The sequence below is a fragment of the Crassostrea angulata genome, chromosome 3 (assembly GCF_025612915.1).
Source record: "Crassostrea angulata isolate pt1a10 chromosome 3, ASM2561291v2, whole genome shotgun sequence".
NCBI classification, from domain to species: Eukaryota; Metazoa; Mollusca; class Bivalvia; order Ostreida; family Ostreidae; genus Magallana; species Magallana angulata.
This window is the reverse complement of record NC_069113.1, coordinates 14,608,186-14,627,597: the sequence shown is the minus strand read 5'-3', so window position 1 is coordinate 14,627,597 and position 19,412 is coordinate 14,608,186. Positions and strand designations below refer to the sequence as shown.

At 33.5% G+C, this 19,412-nt stretch overlaps 1 protein-coding gene across 1 annotated transcript; it reads right to left on the bottom strand.

Moving 5' to 3' along the window:
- Window positions 1-1,392: 1,392 nt before the first annotated feature.
- LOC128177101 (aldehyde dehydrogenase, mitochondrial-like) lies at window positions 1,393-18,994 on the bottom strand. The gene is made up of 13 exons (XM_052843650.1): window positions 18,765-18,994; window positions 15,528-15,632; window positions 12,165-12,305; window positions 11,134-11,263; window positions 10,839-10,900; window positions 10,483-10,611; window positions 9,888-10,001; window positions 8,394-8,496; window positions 7,326-7,510; window positions 3,870-4,034; window positions 3,466-3,623; window positions 2,605-2,719; window positions 1,393-1,740 (listed from the first exon to the last, which is right to left on the bottom strand). Exons 1-13 carry the CDS (start codon window positions 18,882-18,884, stop codon window positions 1,708-1,710), a joined length of 1,560 nt encoding a protein of 519 aa, XP_052699610.1. The 5' UTR covers window positions 18,885-18,994; the 3' UTR covers window positions 1,393-1,707.
- Between the last annotated feature and the right edge of the window lie 418 nt (window positions 18,995-19,412).

The window sequence follows — 19,412 nt, the reverse complement described above, 5'->3', positions numbered from 1 at the left end:
CCACCACCAATACAAGTAGGTATGACCGCACACTTGTATCAATGCGATACAGGGCAGAAATGACCGCACATTCTGTATCGTTGGTTAGAAAAACACGAAAATTAGAAAGAGCAGGGATGTCAACACCCTCAATCTCTCCGTACCTGTTCAAGTTTAACCCAAACAGTCACTCGTTGCAATGCAATAGACACTGTCCCTATATATGTGCCAGCCTAAAATAATTCATAGTATCTAAAAATTGGAAATCAAAAATAAACAAACTAATCCAGCCTAACCCAAAACTACTTATGCAGAACAACTTATATACATTGAATATTTATTATTGTATAAAAATAATCATCACATTAATTGGTTAACAGTGGATGCATTAATTGAAATAATCAAGAATCAATAAATCAAGGGCAATAACCCAAAACAGTAATACAAAATGATTCTAATGAAAAAATAGCTGCCTGCTTCAATTTTATAGTCATATCACATGTTGAGTATTGCAGTTCTCAAAAAGATCCTTTACAATTGTTTATATATGGGATATTTAGCTACATCAAACTCTGAACCTTCTTGTGAGGCCGAAGAATTGTCCTGGAGCCAAAGTCTTAACAATTAAAAAGAATCATCTTGCTGATTAGTTTCTGAGAAGAAGATTTTTAAAGATTTACTCTTTATTCCTATGTAAAACTTTAACACCCCCCCCATGTGGCCTCACCCTACCCCCAGGGGTCGTGATTTTCACAACTTTGAATCTACACTACCTGAGGATGCTTCCACACAAGTTTCAGCTTTCCTGGCTGATTAGTTTCTGAGAAGAAGATTTTTAAAGATTTATTCTATATATTCCTATGTAAAACTTCGACCCCCCATTGTGGCCCCACCCTACCCCCGGGGGTCATGATTTTCACAACTTTGAATCTACACTACCCCCATATGCTTCCACACAAGTTTCAGCTTTCCTGGCTGTTTAGTTTCTGAGAAGAAGATTTTTAAAGATTTACTCTATATATTCCTATGTAAAACTTCGACCCCCATTGTGGCCCCACCCTACCCCCAGGGGTCATGAATTTCACAACTTTGAGGATGCTTCCACACAAGTTTCAGCTTTCCTGGCTTTCTGGTTCTTGAGAAGAAGATTTTTGAAAATTTCTCGAAATTTTTCATTAATTTCTAATTATCTCCCCTTGAAAACGGGTGTGGCCCTTAATTTTCACAACTTTGAATCCCCTTTGCCTAAGGATGATTTGTGCCAAGTTTGGTTGAAATTGGCCAAGTAGTTCTTTAGAAGATGTTGAAAATGTGAAAAGTTTACGGACAGACAGACGGACAGACGGACGGACAGACGGACGACAGACAAAATGTGATCAGAATAGCTCACTTGAGCTTTCAGCTCAGGTGAGCTAAAAAGTAATTAAGCTACGGTAAACATACACTGTACAATTACATTTATTTATAAACCAGCTATAGTGAATATTAGTCATTTGTAAACACACATAAAAATCAACTGTAGGGTGGTGTGAAACAAAAGTTAGAAAATGTACTACTGTACACAACATCATAAAGCACTTGCATGAGTAAATAATGTACACTGTACGTAAAGCAAATAAATGTACATAAATATTTCAGACAACAAATGTACGCTTAAAGCACTTATTAAATTCCACTAATGAAATTCTGTACAAAAACAGCCACAGCACTTGTTCTGATCTCTGAGATTTAGGAATTCTTCTGTGGAATCTTGATTACAACCTGAAAATAAATGTATTTGTAAGTATACAGATAAATGGACAAAAAACATGTGAATTTGAAATGCATGAAGTTTTCTTATGTTTTGGAATGAACATTTGTAGAGAATTCTGCAGTGTCATTCTATTTATGATGTATACACATAACTATACATTCAGTTGATGTTTATTGTCATTAATCTTAATTTCCACCAATCTATTGATTCTGATAATATTCTCTCTACAAAAATTTCTTTTCATCTCCAGAATATTTACTACAGCTGGTTTATATATAAAATTAATGTAATTGTACAGTATATGTTTAGCTCAATTACAGTAAAACTTGTTTAGTACGAACACTGATATAGCAAATTCTTGGATAAATCGAAGTTTTTTTGGAGTCCCCAGTTAAATTCTTAATAAATCTTTGCAAAACTTTATGGTTATAACAAATTTGGATATAACAAATTTACGGATATAGCGAACTGATTTTGATTCCCGTAGAGATGAATAATAACGAAATTTAACACCTTTATAACGAATTTCTTTACAGTTTAAAAGAGTTTGCACTACTATTAAACAAAATAGGTTGAATGAATTTATTTTCATATAATATTTTCAATTCACAATCCAAATATTAAAGGTATCAAAGTAATGTATTTTTATTTTTAGCCTCAATTAGCAAAAATAATAGCCTGGTGAAAGAAAACATGTATATAGTGAAATTGCTAGAGATACTATTACAAATTCGTTATAGGTAAATAATTACAGATATAACGAAGTAATTCCTTTTGCCCTAGGACTTCGCTATAACCGAGTTTTACTGTACTTTTAAAGAAGTTAAAGAAATGATTTTTGCTTTCTAGTGCCGCCAAACTAGATGACTTACGGATTTGACTTCTGAGTATGCCTCCAATCCATACTCTCCCAGCTCTCTACCGTTACCAGACATTTTGTATCCACCAAAAGGCATGCTGGCATCGAACACGTCAAAACAGTTCACCCTGTAACAGAATTTACAATTAACTACAATACAGTGTGAGCAATATGAGTCAAATACTTAACATAATTTTAAAACCGTCTATTAAGCTTTTCCTCTCTTAGACTTCTGTCATTATTACATTTTGAAATTTGAAATGAACATATCATTAAAAGGGTTTAGTCTTTGTCAACTTTTTTTTCTCTAAAGGATGCTGTCAATGAATATACATTTAATTAATATTTGTTAATAAATAAGTATACATTTTTTATAAAGACATGGTTAATCTTTAAATACAACGTGCAGAACAAAGTTTGACCAAAACATCTTCTATTCAAGTGTTTACAGTTGGTGGTGTTTTGGCCTTGACCTCTCTTTTTATTACCCCAATATTTACAGTTGGTGATGTTTTCACTTTGACTCTCTCTATCTATTATCCATAAACTTACAGTTAGTGATAAATTGGCATTGACTTTATCATTTTCTATTAACCGATTTACAGTTGGTGATGTTTTGACCTTGAACTTTCTATCTAACTACAATATGTACCTATCCCTGTATTTACAGTTGGTGGTGTCTTGACCTTGACATCTCTATCTACCATCCATGTATTAACAGTTTGTGGTGTTTTGACCTTCATCTCTCTATCTTATATCCATGAATTAGGTAATATTTTGACCTTGACCTCTCTATTTACTATCCCTGTATTTGGTGATGTTCTGACCTTGTCCTCTTTCTACTATCCCTGTATTTGGTGTTGTTTTGACCTACCAGACTGTGCCAGCCCTCAAGGTGTTAGAGAGGTGTAGTGCTTTCTCAAGGTCCTTGGTTTGAACAGCAGCAGCCAGTCCATAGATTGTCTTGTGACATCTCTCAATCAGTTCATCCATGTCCTTGAACTTCAAAATGGACTGCACCGGGCCAAAAATCTTCAAAGAAAGACATGAAACCAAATAATCACCTACATGTATAAATCAACAGTTTTCTGATCTACATGCATCAACAGTTTTCTGACCTGTAGGCATTTTTATTTACTATTCATTACACCATCATGTATACTTACAACATTGATATCATTGCTACATGTCTCTCTGTTAAAAAGTTAAATCTTGAGAATCGAGACATGATTTATGGTATTCTGGAAAATACATCATGTTTATTTTATTCAAGTTTACCTCTTCTTGAGCAATTTTCATTTCATCCTTCACATCTGCAAAGACTGTGGGTTCAATGAAGTAGCCCTTGTCCCCCATCTTGTTGCCCCCTGCCACAAGTTTGGCACCTTGTTCTTTTCCACTCTTGATGTACGACATGATTTTATCTGTTTGCTCTTGGTCCACCTGGGATCATACAAAATTATAGTTGTTTCTAATTAAGTTTCCAGTCATCATTAAATTCCAAATACTTTTACTTAAAGACAATTGTCAATTTATTTTGTGTACAAAATTATTCATTGATACAACTAAAACAGTTATGAAATATAACTTTAAATATGTTTTTTACTGTCATTAAGGTCTTCCGTTTCCAGCGGAAGACCTTATAGTTTTCGTACTGTTTCTTATTATTTTTTTTTCCAAATTTTGTGCACCCGATTTCTTGAAAACCTTTTGACCGAAATCAATCATTTTTTCACAGATTATTAGGTGTGATCTAAACTTCATACATTTTTTTCATTTTTTGTGTCGTCACTTCCGGTACCGATTTATCAGCTATTTTGTAATTTGTTACGACCTATTTTGTGCAGAGTTGATCTCAGAAACTATCAGAGATATGACTATGAAATTTTCAGGATAGGTAGTCTATAGTTTGAAGTTGTGCACTATTATGTTGTATTACGCTAATGGTGCCATTTCTTGGACCTCGCCTAGGCTCGAAAATTGGGTACGAATTTTCTTTAAAAATTGTCATACGTTTTGATTTATATCTTTTTATCAGTTGATATTTTGTTAAGACATATATAACAAAAGTGGTAGAGAATTGAAAGTTCTTTCCACCGAATTCAAGAAAAAGGGGCTGGCCCCTTTATTTAGGGGCCAAGGCACTCGAAAACTCTATTACAAATAACTTAAAAACGATAAAGATTTTGTAATGCATTATAGAGACAAAGTTGTTGATCGTACCAATATCTATTAGAAAAATTTATTACCACGCCCCTTTATTACGTAATTAGGGATTTTTAGGGGCCAAAGTACTTAAACTTTGACACAATATCACTAGAGAAGTAGACATATTTTGTTAGACATCATAGAAGAGAAAATGTTTGAATGAATGATTTAAATTGATTCCACATATCAAAACACGAATTTCTGTCCTCATAAAGGATCTAGAGGGCTGGCCCCTAACATATTCAATCATTTGTATCTCAAAAATGATCAACAATTTTAGATGGGTGTAAGAACAAAAAGTGTTAGTATTCTTAAGACGTTTTCAAAGAAATCAAGAAAAAGGGGGTGGCCCCTTAAATTAGGGGCCAAGACACTCTTAAACTCTATTACAAATAACTTAAAAACGATAAAGATTTTGTAATGCATTATAGAAGCAAAGTTGTTGATCGTACTAATACCTATCAGAAAAAATCATTGCCACGCCCATTTATTACATAATTAGGGATTTTTAGGGGCCGAAGTACCTAAACTTTGATGCAATATTACTAGAGAAGTAGACATATTTTATTAGACATCATAGAAGAGAAAATGTGTGCATTGATGATTTAAAGCGATTCCACATATCAAAACACCAATGTCTGTCCCCATAAGGGATCTACAGGTCTGGCCCCTAGAATATTCAAACATTTGTATCTCGAAAATGAACAACAATTTAAGATGGGCGTAAGAACAAAAAATGTTTGTATTCTTAAAACATTTTCAAAGAAATCTAGAAAAAGGGGCTGGCCCCTTTAATTAGGGGCCAATAGACTCGTAAACTCTATTACAAATAACTTAAAAACGATAAAGATATTGTTATCCATTATAGAAGCAAAGTTGTTGATAATACCAATATCTATCAGACAAAAATCATTGCCACACCCCTTTCTTACGTAATGAGTGATTTTTAGGTGCCAAAGTACTTAAAATTTGACGCAATATATCTAGAGAAGGAGACATATTCTATTAGATATCATAGAAGAGAAAATGTGTGCATTGATGATTTAAAGCGATTCCACATATCAAAACACCAAGGTTTGTCCCTACTTGGGATCTACAGGGCTAGCCCCTAAAATAGAAAATGTTTGTATTCTTAAGACATTTTCAAAGAAATCTAGAAAAAGGGGCTGGCCCCTTTAATTAGGGGCCAATAGACTCGTAAACTCTATTACAAATAACTTAAAAACGATAAAGATATTGTTATCCATTATAGAAGCAAAGTTGTTGATAATACCAATATCTATCAAACAAAAATCATTGCCACACCCCTTTCTTACGTAATGAGTGATTTTTAGGTGCCAAAGTACTTAAAATTTGACGCAATATATCTAGAGAAGGAGACATATTCTATTAGATATCATAGAAGAGAAAATGTGTGCATTGATGATTTAAAGCGATTCCACATATCAAAACACCAAGGTTTGTCCCTTCTTGGGATCTACAGGGCTAGCCCCTAAAATAGAAAATGTTTGTATTCTTAAGACATTTTCACAGAAATCAAGAAAAAGGGGCTGGCCCCTTTAATTAGGGGCCAATAGACTCGTAAACTCTATTACAAATAACTTAAAAACGATAAAGATATTGTTATCCATTATAGAAGCAAAGTTGTTGATAATACCATTATTTATCAGAAAAAAATCAATGCCACGCCCATTAATTTTTAGTTTAATTAATGAGTTTTTTAGGGGCCAAAGTACTTAAACTTGGACGCAATATATCTAGAAAAGGAGACATATTTTGTTAAGCATTGTAGAAGAGAAAATGTTTGCATTGATGATTTAAATCGATTCCATTAATCAAAGCACCAATGTCTGTCCCCATTAAGGATCTAGAGGACTGGCTCCTAAGATATTCAATCATTTGTATCTCAAAAATGAATAACCATTTTAGGTGGTTGTGGTTGTAAGAACAAAAAATGTTAGTATTCCTGGGACCTTTTAAATGAGCTCTAGGGAAAGGGGCTGGCCGTTTAAATTAGGGCCAAGAGACTCGTACAGTCTCTTACAAATACCCTAAAAACGAACAAGATTTTGTAAAGAATTATAGAAGCAAAGTTGTCGACGTAAAACAATATTAGTTTGTAAAACTCATTGGCACACCCACTGATGTCGCATTAGAGAATTTAGGGGACTAAAATCTTAAATCTTTAATGTGCTGTCTTTGAAAAAGCAAAACTCTTTGTCAAGCATTTGAAAGGATGTTAACAATCGTATACATTATCTGAAATGGAGGGGTTGAGTGGAAATTCTGAAATTTCTTTGATACTTTAATGGTATCGTTTAAAAAATTGAACGGAAGACCTACTCGTTACTCGTAACGAGATCGTATCTAGTTTTGAATTTTATTGCTTAAACATAGAGTGATATTAAAAGTGCATAGGTGTTTCTCCAAACATGTTATCTTGGGTTCTATAAATTGTAACTTAGTACAAGTTTGTGAAACAGGGCTATTCTAACATAAAAGTGAAAGCATTTTGCAAGTCCCTACCTGGGGTCCCTGTTCTTTGGTCAAATCAAAAGGATTTCCAACAGTCCTTTTCTTTGCCCTCTCTGCACTCCTCTCCACAAACTCGTCGTAGATTTTCTCCTCGACAAAAGTACGGGAACCAGCACAACAACACTGTCCTTGATTGAAGTACAGGGCAAAGTGGGATGTTTCAACAGCCTGTTCCACTGAAATGGAGAAGAAATTGAAAGTCAGACATTGCTGTGTATTCAGTCACAATAGCAAAATATGAAGGAGATTTCTATGTCTTTATTCAATGAAATAGAGAGAATCATTGAAGTTAGATTTTTTTCAGGTCTTCAATAATTGAAAGTGAGACATTTCTATGTTTCATTTAAAGACATAATCAGACATTTTTACCATGTAGCTTATTTAACAATTAAAACCAATTTCTTTAAAATAGGAGACATTTTTAAAAAAAAATTAATAACTAACAAATGAATATATCCATTATACTTGATGCACCCTGTATTATTTTCAACCTTCCTCTATGCTTATAACATGCATTGACATATTGCAAGCTTCCCATGAATTGCACTGTCTGAGTTTTGTCTACATGCTATCCATATGTCTATACTTACTATTTTGTCTACATACTATCCATTCAGAGATATGTCTATACTTATACTATTTTGTCTACATACTATCCAGTATGAGATCTGTCTATACTTACTATTTTGTCTACATACTATCGTCAGAGATCCGTCTATACTTACTATTTTGTCTACATACTATCGTCAGAGATCTGTCTATACTTACTATTTTGTCTACATACTATCCAGTCAGAGATCTGTCTATATTTACTATTTTGTCTACATACTATCGTCAGAGATCTGTCTATACTTACTATTTTGTCTACATACTATCCAGTCAGAGATTTGTCTATTCTTACTATCTAATCATTCACTATCCAGTTAGAGATTTGTATTCACTTACTATCAGCATCAGCCAGAACAATATTGGGACTTTTCCTTCCAGTTAAATAAGTCTATATGTCTATACTTACTATCTTATCAGTCATTAACTAGTAAGAGATTTGTATACACTTACTATCAGCGTCAGCCAGAACAATATTGGGACTTTTCCCTCCGAGTTCAAGGGTCACTCTTTTCAGGTTGGACTGGGCAGCTGCCTGAGCTACAATTTGTCCAACCTGTCATAAATGTATCATTTTGTACTGATATACCAAAAAACATCATTTCAAGCATATATCATACCCATCATAAACAATAGCTAGACATAATTGAGATGGTGACCATCTCCAGTCTTATAATAAAGTCTGAGCATTGAGATAGGCTGATCACTATAGGCCTCCGGCATAATCTGGCCCAAATACGTTCCAATATTTATCACTATTACAGCTTTGATTGTAGGTATAATGAATATCTCCAAATAATTGATTCATCACGATATTAATGTTAAATATACATCACTTCAATTAAGTACAACAAACAAATAATATCAGTATACGCAAAACATGCTTCACTAATGGGTTTAGTTATTCACTAATGGGTTTAGTTATTCAATGTGGGTTTAGTTATTCACTAATGGGTTTAGTTATTCAATGTGGGTTTAGTTATTCAATGTGGGTTTAGTTATTCAATGTGGGTTTTATCATACTGTAGTTAGTGGTCAGTAATCAAGGTTTGAGTCATGTGACCACATACCGGTAAGTGTAGAAAGTAGACACGGATATTGGTTTTTTGAAATAAAATTTTCAGTATTACTAGCGCTGTTCAAATCAATACCTGGTACACCGTTTCAAGATTTGATTAAAACTAATCATTTACATGCCTCACTGTTTTAATTTCATCATATATCTGTACACCTGGAGTTTATACATTCATCATTGTTTTTCGTATTAAAGACTGACGTTTCAAAGACCACAAAAATTATGATTTTAAACATCATTAAACTCTTAGAAACCTCGTTGTGTGCTTAGAGGATTAAAAGTACTTTATAGGAATCCATGTCTTATCAAGAACATCATTAAGTGAACTCTATCTTATTATCTACCTGTACAATGAACTCTTTGATCACCATTCTGATTACAATCAGCTGATCTGATACATGTACCCTATCGCTCTTGCACATCTGAATCAACTTGCTTGGAGGTCACATTCAAATGACCTTTTAATAAACCAATCAAATTGTGACTGGCGAAATTCTGAAAGCAAAATTTGAGCTAATATAAGCATTCAAGGTGGCCACTTCATCAAGAAAAGTACTTACTTCCAGAAATATGTATCATTATGCTACATAAGCATACTATTCGAGTTTTTGTTACTGCAGACATTTAAAAATTCCACTGAAAAAGCTTGGAATGAAACAGGCATCTTGTTATTGTTACTTCTACCCACAGTGTTCAAGAAACATAAATTTCAATTTTTCGAAAAAGATTATGACCTTTTATTTAAAAATAATAAGATTATTCAAATGTGACCTCTATGCAAATTAATTGAGCTGTCTGAGAGCAATATCAGACAATTGAGATGAATCAAATTGTGTGACCACCTGTATACAATGAACTCTGTGACCCCTTACCTCTGTGGAGCCGGTGAAGGCCAGCTTGTCGACATCCATGTGACTGGCGATAGCTCCTCCTGCAGTTGGGCCATACCCTGGGATGATGTTAATAACACCAGGAGGGAATCCAGCCTGCAAAAAAAATAAAATTAAAGTTCTAAAATGCATATACATGTAGCATGTTTCATCAGTATCTGGTATTATTTAGCAATGCAATTTATACATCTGGCCAAGTGAGCAATGTAATTTGTACCTACTATTGTATCTGGTCAGATGTATTAACTATTGTTTATCAAAGTTCAAAAATGCATATAGCATGTTTCATTAATATCTGATAATACTTTGCAATGCAATTTATTCATCTGGCAAGGTGAGCAATGTAATTTGTACCTATCTGGCTAAATGAGAAATGTATTGTATACCTCTCTAGCCAGGTGACCTCTCTGGCCAAGTGAGCAATGTTTTGACAATTGTATATCAAAGTTCTAAAATGCACATACATGTAGCATGTTTCATCAATATCTGATATTATTTAGCAGTGCAATGTAAACATCTGGCCAGGTGAGTAATGTAATTTGTACATTTCTGGCCAGGTGAGAAATATTTTGTATACCTCTCTAGCCAGGTGAGCAATGTAGAGGGCGGTGAGAGGAGTCTGCTCTGCGACCTTCATAACAACCACATTACCACAAGCCAGGGCAGGGCCCAGCTTCCAGGCTTGCATCAGCAGGGGGAAGTTCCACTGTAAACAATACACAAAAGATATATATCTGCAATTTGGATAGTACAGTTCTTTATCAACATCTTAATTAATTCGAAAATTGAAATAGCACATCTTCAGAAGAAAATACATATTCAGGTACATCTTTGAAGTGATTTCTACTATCATGGAATAATTTCCGTCTTTCTGTATTCAGATTATCATATACATGTATATTCCTGTATTGATAAAAGCAAGACCAAACATACCGGGATGATCTGTCCACAAACTCCTACGGGTTCACGTCTGGTGTAAGCAAAGAAATCTCCAGCTGAAAACCACAAGTGAATCAAAATCAAACACAGTAATACATGTAAAGTCTTCACACAGTCTACTGCCAGTACTTGCCAGGAATCAACTCAATTTATACTTTAATTGGCATCATTTCTTCAATATTTTAACAAAAGTACCAATAAAAAGTTAATTGTCTAAAATAATTAATTTAATTAATTCAAGAGTAGAGTTGTAGAAAGAATGTTTTTGAATGAGTTATAATTTCCTTACCCACTGGCACAGTCTTGCCCTCGATTTTATCAGCCCAGCCGGCGTAGTAGCGGTAACATTTGATGACCAGGTTAAGATCCGCGTTAAAGGCCACATGATAAGGTTTACCATTGTCAAGTGTTTCCAAAGACTAATCAAAATACATTAGGATTTCCATGTATGAAATGTCACACTTGCTATTTGCAGGCATTCTAAAATCAATTTTGTTATAGTATGGCCAGAAAACACAGCTGAGACAAGACCTCAAAGTTATCATATTTTGATCTTCTGACAACTTAACATTTTGAACCCTATAGCCTTTTTCTCCTGTTCTTTTTAATTTTTTGGTACCATGAAATCAATGAATTACAGAAAACATTAAAACAAGAGGGCTAATGCTGTTATATTTACATCTACCAAGTATTATTCCCTCTATTTCTTACGGAAACTTATAGTTAATTCATAGCTCTATAGAAACAGCCAGATTGAAATCTACATGCCCCGTTTATTGAGTGGTCAAAATCTAAAGCGGCTGAAACTGACAAGAAAGTGACAGGACCAAACTTGACACGCCCAGTTTATCGATTGGTCGAGACCTACAACTACCTAGGAAAAATCACGGACTGCACGAAATAATCATGACGACGTCAGACTCAAAGTCTCACAGGAGACGATTTGGCTGTTTCTTTAAGTTAATGTACTTACGTACATTAACAGTAATTTAGTGAATTTTACTTACTTTTCATAATCAATTTATCAATTGGCTAAAAGAAAGATGTTAATATAAACAATAAAATACTTTATTTGATGATTCATTTGGGTAATGAAGGTAGCGATCATTGCAGGAAAAATTTACATAACCCGCGTTACCGGGTTATGTATTTTTTCTGCAATGTCGCTACCTTCATTTCCCGAATGAATCACCAAAAAAAGCATTTTATTGTTTAAATAACACTCATGGAATTTTTCATGCAGAATTTTAACCTCTGTGACAGTACAGTTTATTTTTTTTATTTCAATGAACTTGGGGTACTACACAAATTAATACACACTGTAATGTAGACTCTGTCTCTCTCTATCAGGTCTGCCAGCTTATTGAGAAGAACACCTCTTTCTGAAGCATCCATTCGTCGCCATGGTGATCCCAATCGGAAAGCATCTTGGGCTGCCTTCACTGCTAGGTCTACATCTTTCTATAATTTAGTAAAAGATACACATATATATGTTCTGTTGTTGTACTGTTGGTACCAGTGATAACAATAGGTGTGGCCATAGCATCTTACATGTAAATGATAGTACATAATTATTTCAAAATAAAAATTAATACAAAGGTGGCTCACTATTATGCAATCATGTATTTTGTTGGCTCAGAGACATATAGACTCAGAGCACCGTTGTTTATTCTAAAAAAAAATATCATGATGCCATTTTCTCTTTTTCACTTATATTAATACAATATATGCATTGCAGCTTTTTGATCACTGTGAGAATAAAGTACTATTTATATCTGATAGGAAAGAGAGCAACTCCTTAATATCACTCAGGAAACAGAGCAACTCACTAACAAAAATCTGTGCACTCAAGAAACAAAGCAATTCAGTCTATCAGACAGGAAACTTCAATAGCAATTTAATTTACACTGCTATCACACTTTTCATCCTTAAAATTTCAGTTTTGTTGTTTCAGTTTCATTTGATGTCTTATTTATATCTTATTTGGTCAATATAGTGAACAAACAAAAAACCAAGTAATTTATCTTGGTATTTAAGCAATAAAGGAAAGGAAAATCAATATTTCACAGTATCAAAATATTATATGACACCGGTACATATTTACATAAAATCTGAAAAAAAAACTGTTGTTAAAGTAATTCATTGCTATTTAGTTGGATTTTCCAATGAATAAATTAGAAAATGGACCAATGAATCATTTGAGAGCTGGGAGGAGACGAATTTTCCCCATGAAATCATAATGCCATTTTGTTTGTATTTAGTTCATTTCCCTCAATGTATGAGGACCAAAAATGCTTGTTGGAGCATACAAAACAGTTACCATGATATCAATTTAAATCCCAAACATTCAAATACAAGTCTAAAGCTGGATAAAGGAAATCATTTACTGAACATTCATTGAACTGATGTTCTGAAAATCTTGCAGTTCTTCCATTTAAATGCTGTGGTGTGTAAATTCCCCTCCCCAAATATTTCATACAATGGTGGACTAGAGAGATATATTCATAGCAAACATGGATTTAAATAAAAATAATCTCATGAAAGAATAGCTGCTCAGCCATGCAAATTACAGAGATCTCAAATTTTTAGAATTGAAATTTAAAAAACATTTTGTGCCAAATATGTGTCAAATTTTAAATTCCATATATACATGTAACATTAAGTAGTTAAATAGTTGGCATGTGTTCCAAACTCAAACAACCTTGCATCTTATAAACGAGTTGCAACTTTATTTTTGCTATATTTGTCTTTAATACTTCTGTTAAAGTATCACTTTGTGTATTTTATGCCAGTCAAATACATGCACCAATTATGTTCATGGAATTTTAATTAAAGAGGGTCGGTTTATTATTTGGTATTTCTGAGAACTATATTCAATTTAATCTGATTAAAATCAAATCCTCGAAGCTGCTGTTTATATGATATATCACTAGATGTCATATAAATGGGAGCATCGAAAATCTCTTCTTTGCTAGCCAAGGGTTTCTGATCCGCACCGCTTCTCACGAACATGCAACGGTCTGGATCAGAAACCCTTGGCTAGCTAAGATGTGAGGACCTGGCTTTAGGACTGACCTTCAATTTTTCTTCAAGATGTGTGAAATGCAACATCAAACATAATATTTCTTCCAAGATGAAATTCTGTAATTATTGTGGATTAAAAGTTACCGTAGTAAATAGGTTCATGCAAATTCAAAGAAAGAATACTCTGTGGAGGGGATTGATATGATTTTACAACACATCTACCAATGCCATTATTTTCACACTTAGAGTTTGATCAACAAACCAGTTTCCAGCTTTGTTCCTTTTTTGTCCTCATATATCCTCTAAACCCACACTATATATAAGCAAATGGCACTAGTATGTTTCTTGATTAAATGTATAACAAATTAAGGTAAATTTAGGAACATAAAAACACTTTGGTTTGGAATAATTGATGGTTCATCCAATGCTGATTGCAAGAAATAATCAATATTGGATACTCCTAACAGGATCAGCGATTAAAGTAATTATTCTAGCATTCAATTTGACAGCTTTCTCTAGGTCTTCTCACACATCAACTACAGAATTATATCAAGTAGACTAAAATCTAGTTATCTGGAAAAATTCTGTTTGTCAGCTAGTTCATGCATCAATCAACCGAATTTAAGCTGAAAATGACTATGAGCAGTATTATGCATTTTTTGTTCCATAAATTGAAGTTTTTTTTTAGAAAAGCTTTAAAAATAAGGTGAATGATAGTTGAAATCATATTGAAAATAAGTGTAAAAGGTTATTACCACAGTCTTATTTTGATAAACTTGTTTTGTAGCAAAATATGGGTGTTTTCCCGTGATTTTCGACTGGGAAACATTGAGCACAGGCTTGCTCAAGTACCAATTTTTAGAATGATGTGTATAATTATATGAAGAAAAATATATGTTAAAATCCTACTTCAGCAGACCTCTGCACTATACTTCCAACTGAAAAATATATAAAAAAAAAAAATAAAAATGACAATACATGTATTTTCATTTGTTTGCAAAATTGTGGGAATTGGATCATTTAGGTGACATCATAAATAAACAGCGAATGAGCAATGATGTCAGACTAAAATCAAAATTCAATTGATAGGCATTTTTGTACAATGATTCATGAAAATTTGTTTTTTATATGATACTTTTTAAGAATTGGTTAAAATTTGGGCAGATATTTGCTGACCACACCAAATATAGTTCTTTGTCAAAATGTTAAAGATTTTGAATATTTCAAAAACTTGAAAGTGACATTTTATATCAAGAGTAGCATGCAAATATCACCATAGCCATGCACAATTAAATGTGCAACTATCTTTTCCTTATACTCATAGTTTAAAATGTTTCCTTCTCGAAGGAAAAAGGAAATGAAACAAATATAAAAATCTCAAACAAAAATCTGTATTAACCATCAAAATCCTTCCAACAGGTCTGTACAGTGAGTGTTTAAGCTGTTAATGACACAGTCATGATTATTAATGACCCTTGACAAAAAGCCTCAGCATTGTGTTCTGTTGAGTTTTTGTAAACAACACCTTAGCTGTCTGCTTAGTGAATGGAGGCAATGAAATGGATATATAAAACAGAGGGCATTGGCCAATTTCTCTGCTTTGATGTAAATGAAATAAAGTTGAAGATCCACATAGTAAGAAAACGTCCGGATCCTCACCTTATCTCCTTCAGCGACCTGACAGATGACCTCCCCTGTTGCTGGGTTAATCGTTGGGAACGTCTTCCCCGACTGACTGTCTACGAAATCATTGTTGATGAAAACCTGTGGAGAGAACACAACAGATGCAATAAACGGATGCAAAACGAGAGAAACATACCATACCTACCATAGGTCAACCCTCCTTAGGTCATTTACCATTTAGGAATTCTTTAGATCCACTTGAATTAAGAGCCTCTCCTCTTAAATATGACTTATATTTACCTGATGGTCAAGTGTCATTTCTCTTGTTGATCAGTTTACAATGATTTTCAATTAATTATTATTGGGGGAGATCATTATATTCCTGTATTGTAATATAATAAAATATTATTTTTGTGATTGCCCCCTTTTGCATTATTGATTAGTGTATTATATACATATATAATGTACAAATAAATATAAATATATATATACATGTATACATGCATGTATAACCTTTCTATGTCATTTTAATAAATGACATTTCATAAAACTTTTGTTTGTGCTGTTAAATATAAAGCAGTGTTGTGATTATAACTATAAGGCTATTCTATTTAAATATTCGAAGAAATCAAATTTCACATCAAAATGTATTACATAAAATTACCTTATGGTTATTTTTCATTTCTTTTATTAATCCTGATACTGCAATGAATTTAATCTTACAATGAATTTAAGTGGCATATGCAACTGCATTTTTAAAAATATACCCATTTTTTTCTTTTCTTTTATATTTACATCCTCTAAGTATTATTCCCTCTATTTCTTACGGAAACTTATAGTTAATTCATAGCTTTATAGAAACAGCCAGGCTGAAATCTACACCCCCATTAATCGATTGGTCGAAATCTACAGTGGCTGAAACTGACAGGACTGAAATTGACATCCCCTGTTTATCAATTGGTCGAAACCTACAACGTCCAAAGAAAAATCAGGACTGCATGAAATAAGCATGATGTCAGACTCAAAGTCTCACGGGAGACGTTTAATTTGGCTGTTTCTTTTAGCTAACATACTCATGTAATTTAGCAGCAATTTAGTGAATTTTACATAATGATAAATTCATTAATTAGTTAAAAAAAAGATGTTAATATAAACAATAAAATGCTTTCTTTGATGATTTATTGGGGTTTATGAAGGTAGCGATCATTGCAGAAAAAATTAACACAACCCACTAACGCGGGTTATGTATTTTTTCTGCAATGTTGCTCATGCGCGGATCTGGAGGGGAGGTCAGGGGGGTCTAGACCCCCCTGCAAAATTCAAATTTCTTTAAATTGCATTGTAAAATTACCAAAAATATGCCTTGGACCCCCTTCCCCTAGCAAACTCAAATAACCATCGGACCCCCCCCCCCCCACCCGGAAAAAATTTCTGGATCCGCACATGTTGCTTCCTTCATATCCAGAATGAATCACCAAAGAAAGTATTTTATTGTTTAAATAAGCATCAAGGGCCCTCATAAGGATGAATATGGTATTCTGAGCATATATACATGTTAAACTGGGTTCTACATAAAGATCTCGATATGGTCAATGGCCACCAACATCTGACAGTCTTCACCCCATGCCATTACCTGTCCGTGTATCCTACACATCCAGACACCATTCAGCTTTACCCCTAAATGTGACACATCACATACTCTCTATATGTATGTTTTATGTCAGTTTCATTAAATTACATTTTAATCTCCATTCCAGTGTGTAGAATGAAAGTTGGTTTATTGCTGTGGTGCTTGTGTTTAATGGTCTGGTTCATAATGCACCCTGACTTGCATGAATGCATGAATCAATGATTATTTACCAAAAAACATCGAGTTTAGCTCATTTGGAATTTTGTCAGTGAAGCATGCCAAACAGTTCTATTAATTCCTTAGCAAATTTGTGGCACCCCTTTTAATTACAAAACAGGTGTAACTGTTACAAATTCATCATTTATTTCATTTTGTCTGTTATTTATGAAATTGCTAGTACCAAAGATATAAAACAGAAATTACTGTAGAAGCAGAAATATTTGTTGAGGATTTAATTTCGTTATTTATGCTGGCAATATAAATCAACGTAATTAAATCCATGACGAATTTTTAACCCAAGTATTTATGAATGCAAAGAGATTACGATATGATGAAATTAAAAGCCAACGCAATCTTATTTGGTTTAAAAACAACGAAATTTTGACCCAACGAAGATATATGCTTCTACAGTACTCACCAAATCACATACATTGGGTATAAATGAAAGGACAGTTAAACTAGTTTCATCAGTTAAAGACTGACATTTCAATTTATGCTTGTTGATTTTTTCCATTAGAAACATTTTTAAATTTTATCAACTTAATCCTGCAGTGACTATGTCGACGCTCCCGGATGTTAGCTCTTCATGCATTCTTCAGTTCTTGATATCATTATAAGACCATAATGAATGATATGTAATCTTATACATGTGCATGACTCAAATATGCATGCAGACTGCATATATAATTTTGTTTTCCTTTGTTGTTCTTTATATTCAACAATCTGACAATTTATAAAGTAATATGTTATCAGCATGCATTTTAAATCAATAAACCATTTTCAGTAAACAATTACATATATGTCACTACCAGTATACATGCATATATAATTCTGCGTGCTTAAAATTGTGAATATATGCCAGAAAATTTCATGCATGGTCACTGAAATATGTTATTTTATGCTATGGGACAATATGAATTCTATTTTAAATATAAATGTGTACAGTATAGGATAACAACATAAAACAAAAGGGTAGCTCTATTGATATGTAAAAGCAGTCTTTGTTAAACATTGTATTGATCATTAGGGAAGTACATAATTATGTTCAAAACTGCGCAGTATTCACTGAAAACACGAGTTATGATCACTAATCATTAATATCTGTGGTTTTGTTGAAAATCACCGTCTTAAATTGTATGTGCGTTTTGAAAAACTGTGAAAGTCTACTGAAATCTACATAATATCTGTACCAAGTAGCTACTTTTCTCGCACCTGTTTACAATTTTAAAAAATAATAGACGATTCTATTGGTCTGTTACCCCTATTGTGTACGTATTTTGCAATCTTTGCACAATATGCTGTATGCCACTTAGACCAAACATTCACAAGTAAATACTTTAAAAAAAAATTCTATTCAACAGTGTTCAAGGTATGACTTTGCACGAATTACACGGAGATTTACTGCAGCTCTAAATTTGACCTACCTTATTGTATTTGATTTCGGGGTTCTTAATTGGCTGGGGAAGCGATGACATGCAGGCAACATTGTTTCTGAGAGCAGCGGAGAGTGCCCTAAACTTAAGTCCACATCTGAATAACGCCATGTCAAATTTCTTACAGGTGCTTTTCTAAAGTACTGTCAATTCCCCAATCTCCCCTCACAGCAGATAAGACAGTATTCACAGTATTGTGATTAAAAAAAAAAATAGGTCGAGAGTACGGTGGCCTCCAAGTGCTATATTTCAATTGCGTAGTACATTTAGCTAAAATGCAAATTCTGCATTTAAATCTAACTTGATGTACAATGTACTACACTACTACGCCATTTGCACGGTTCGGTTCGATTCACTTTTTGCACGGCACGGTTCGTTTCTTGCAAATTCGGTTCGCTTCTTGCACGGTACGCTTTGCTAAAATTAGCGGCACGCTAAATGTGAAGGGTTTGCGCGCTGGCCAGAATGCTTTGATTTTTTTCCGATATATTTTTTTTTATTTTGCCCGATTGACTTTAATAAGATGGTGATTTAGACAAGCATTTTTCTCTTTTAATATAATGTAGTATTTCAATCTAATGAAAATTTGAACTTCTCTATATACCCCGTTTTTGGTACGTCGCGTGAAACGTATCGGAA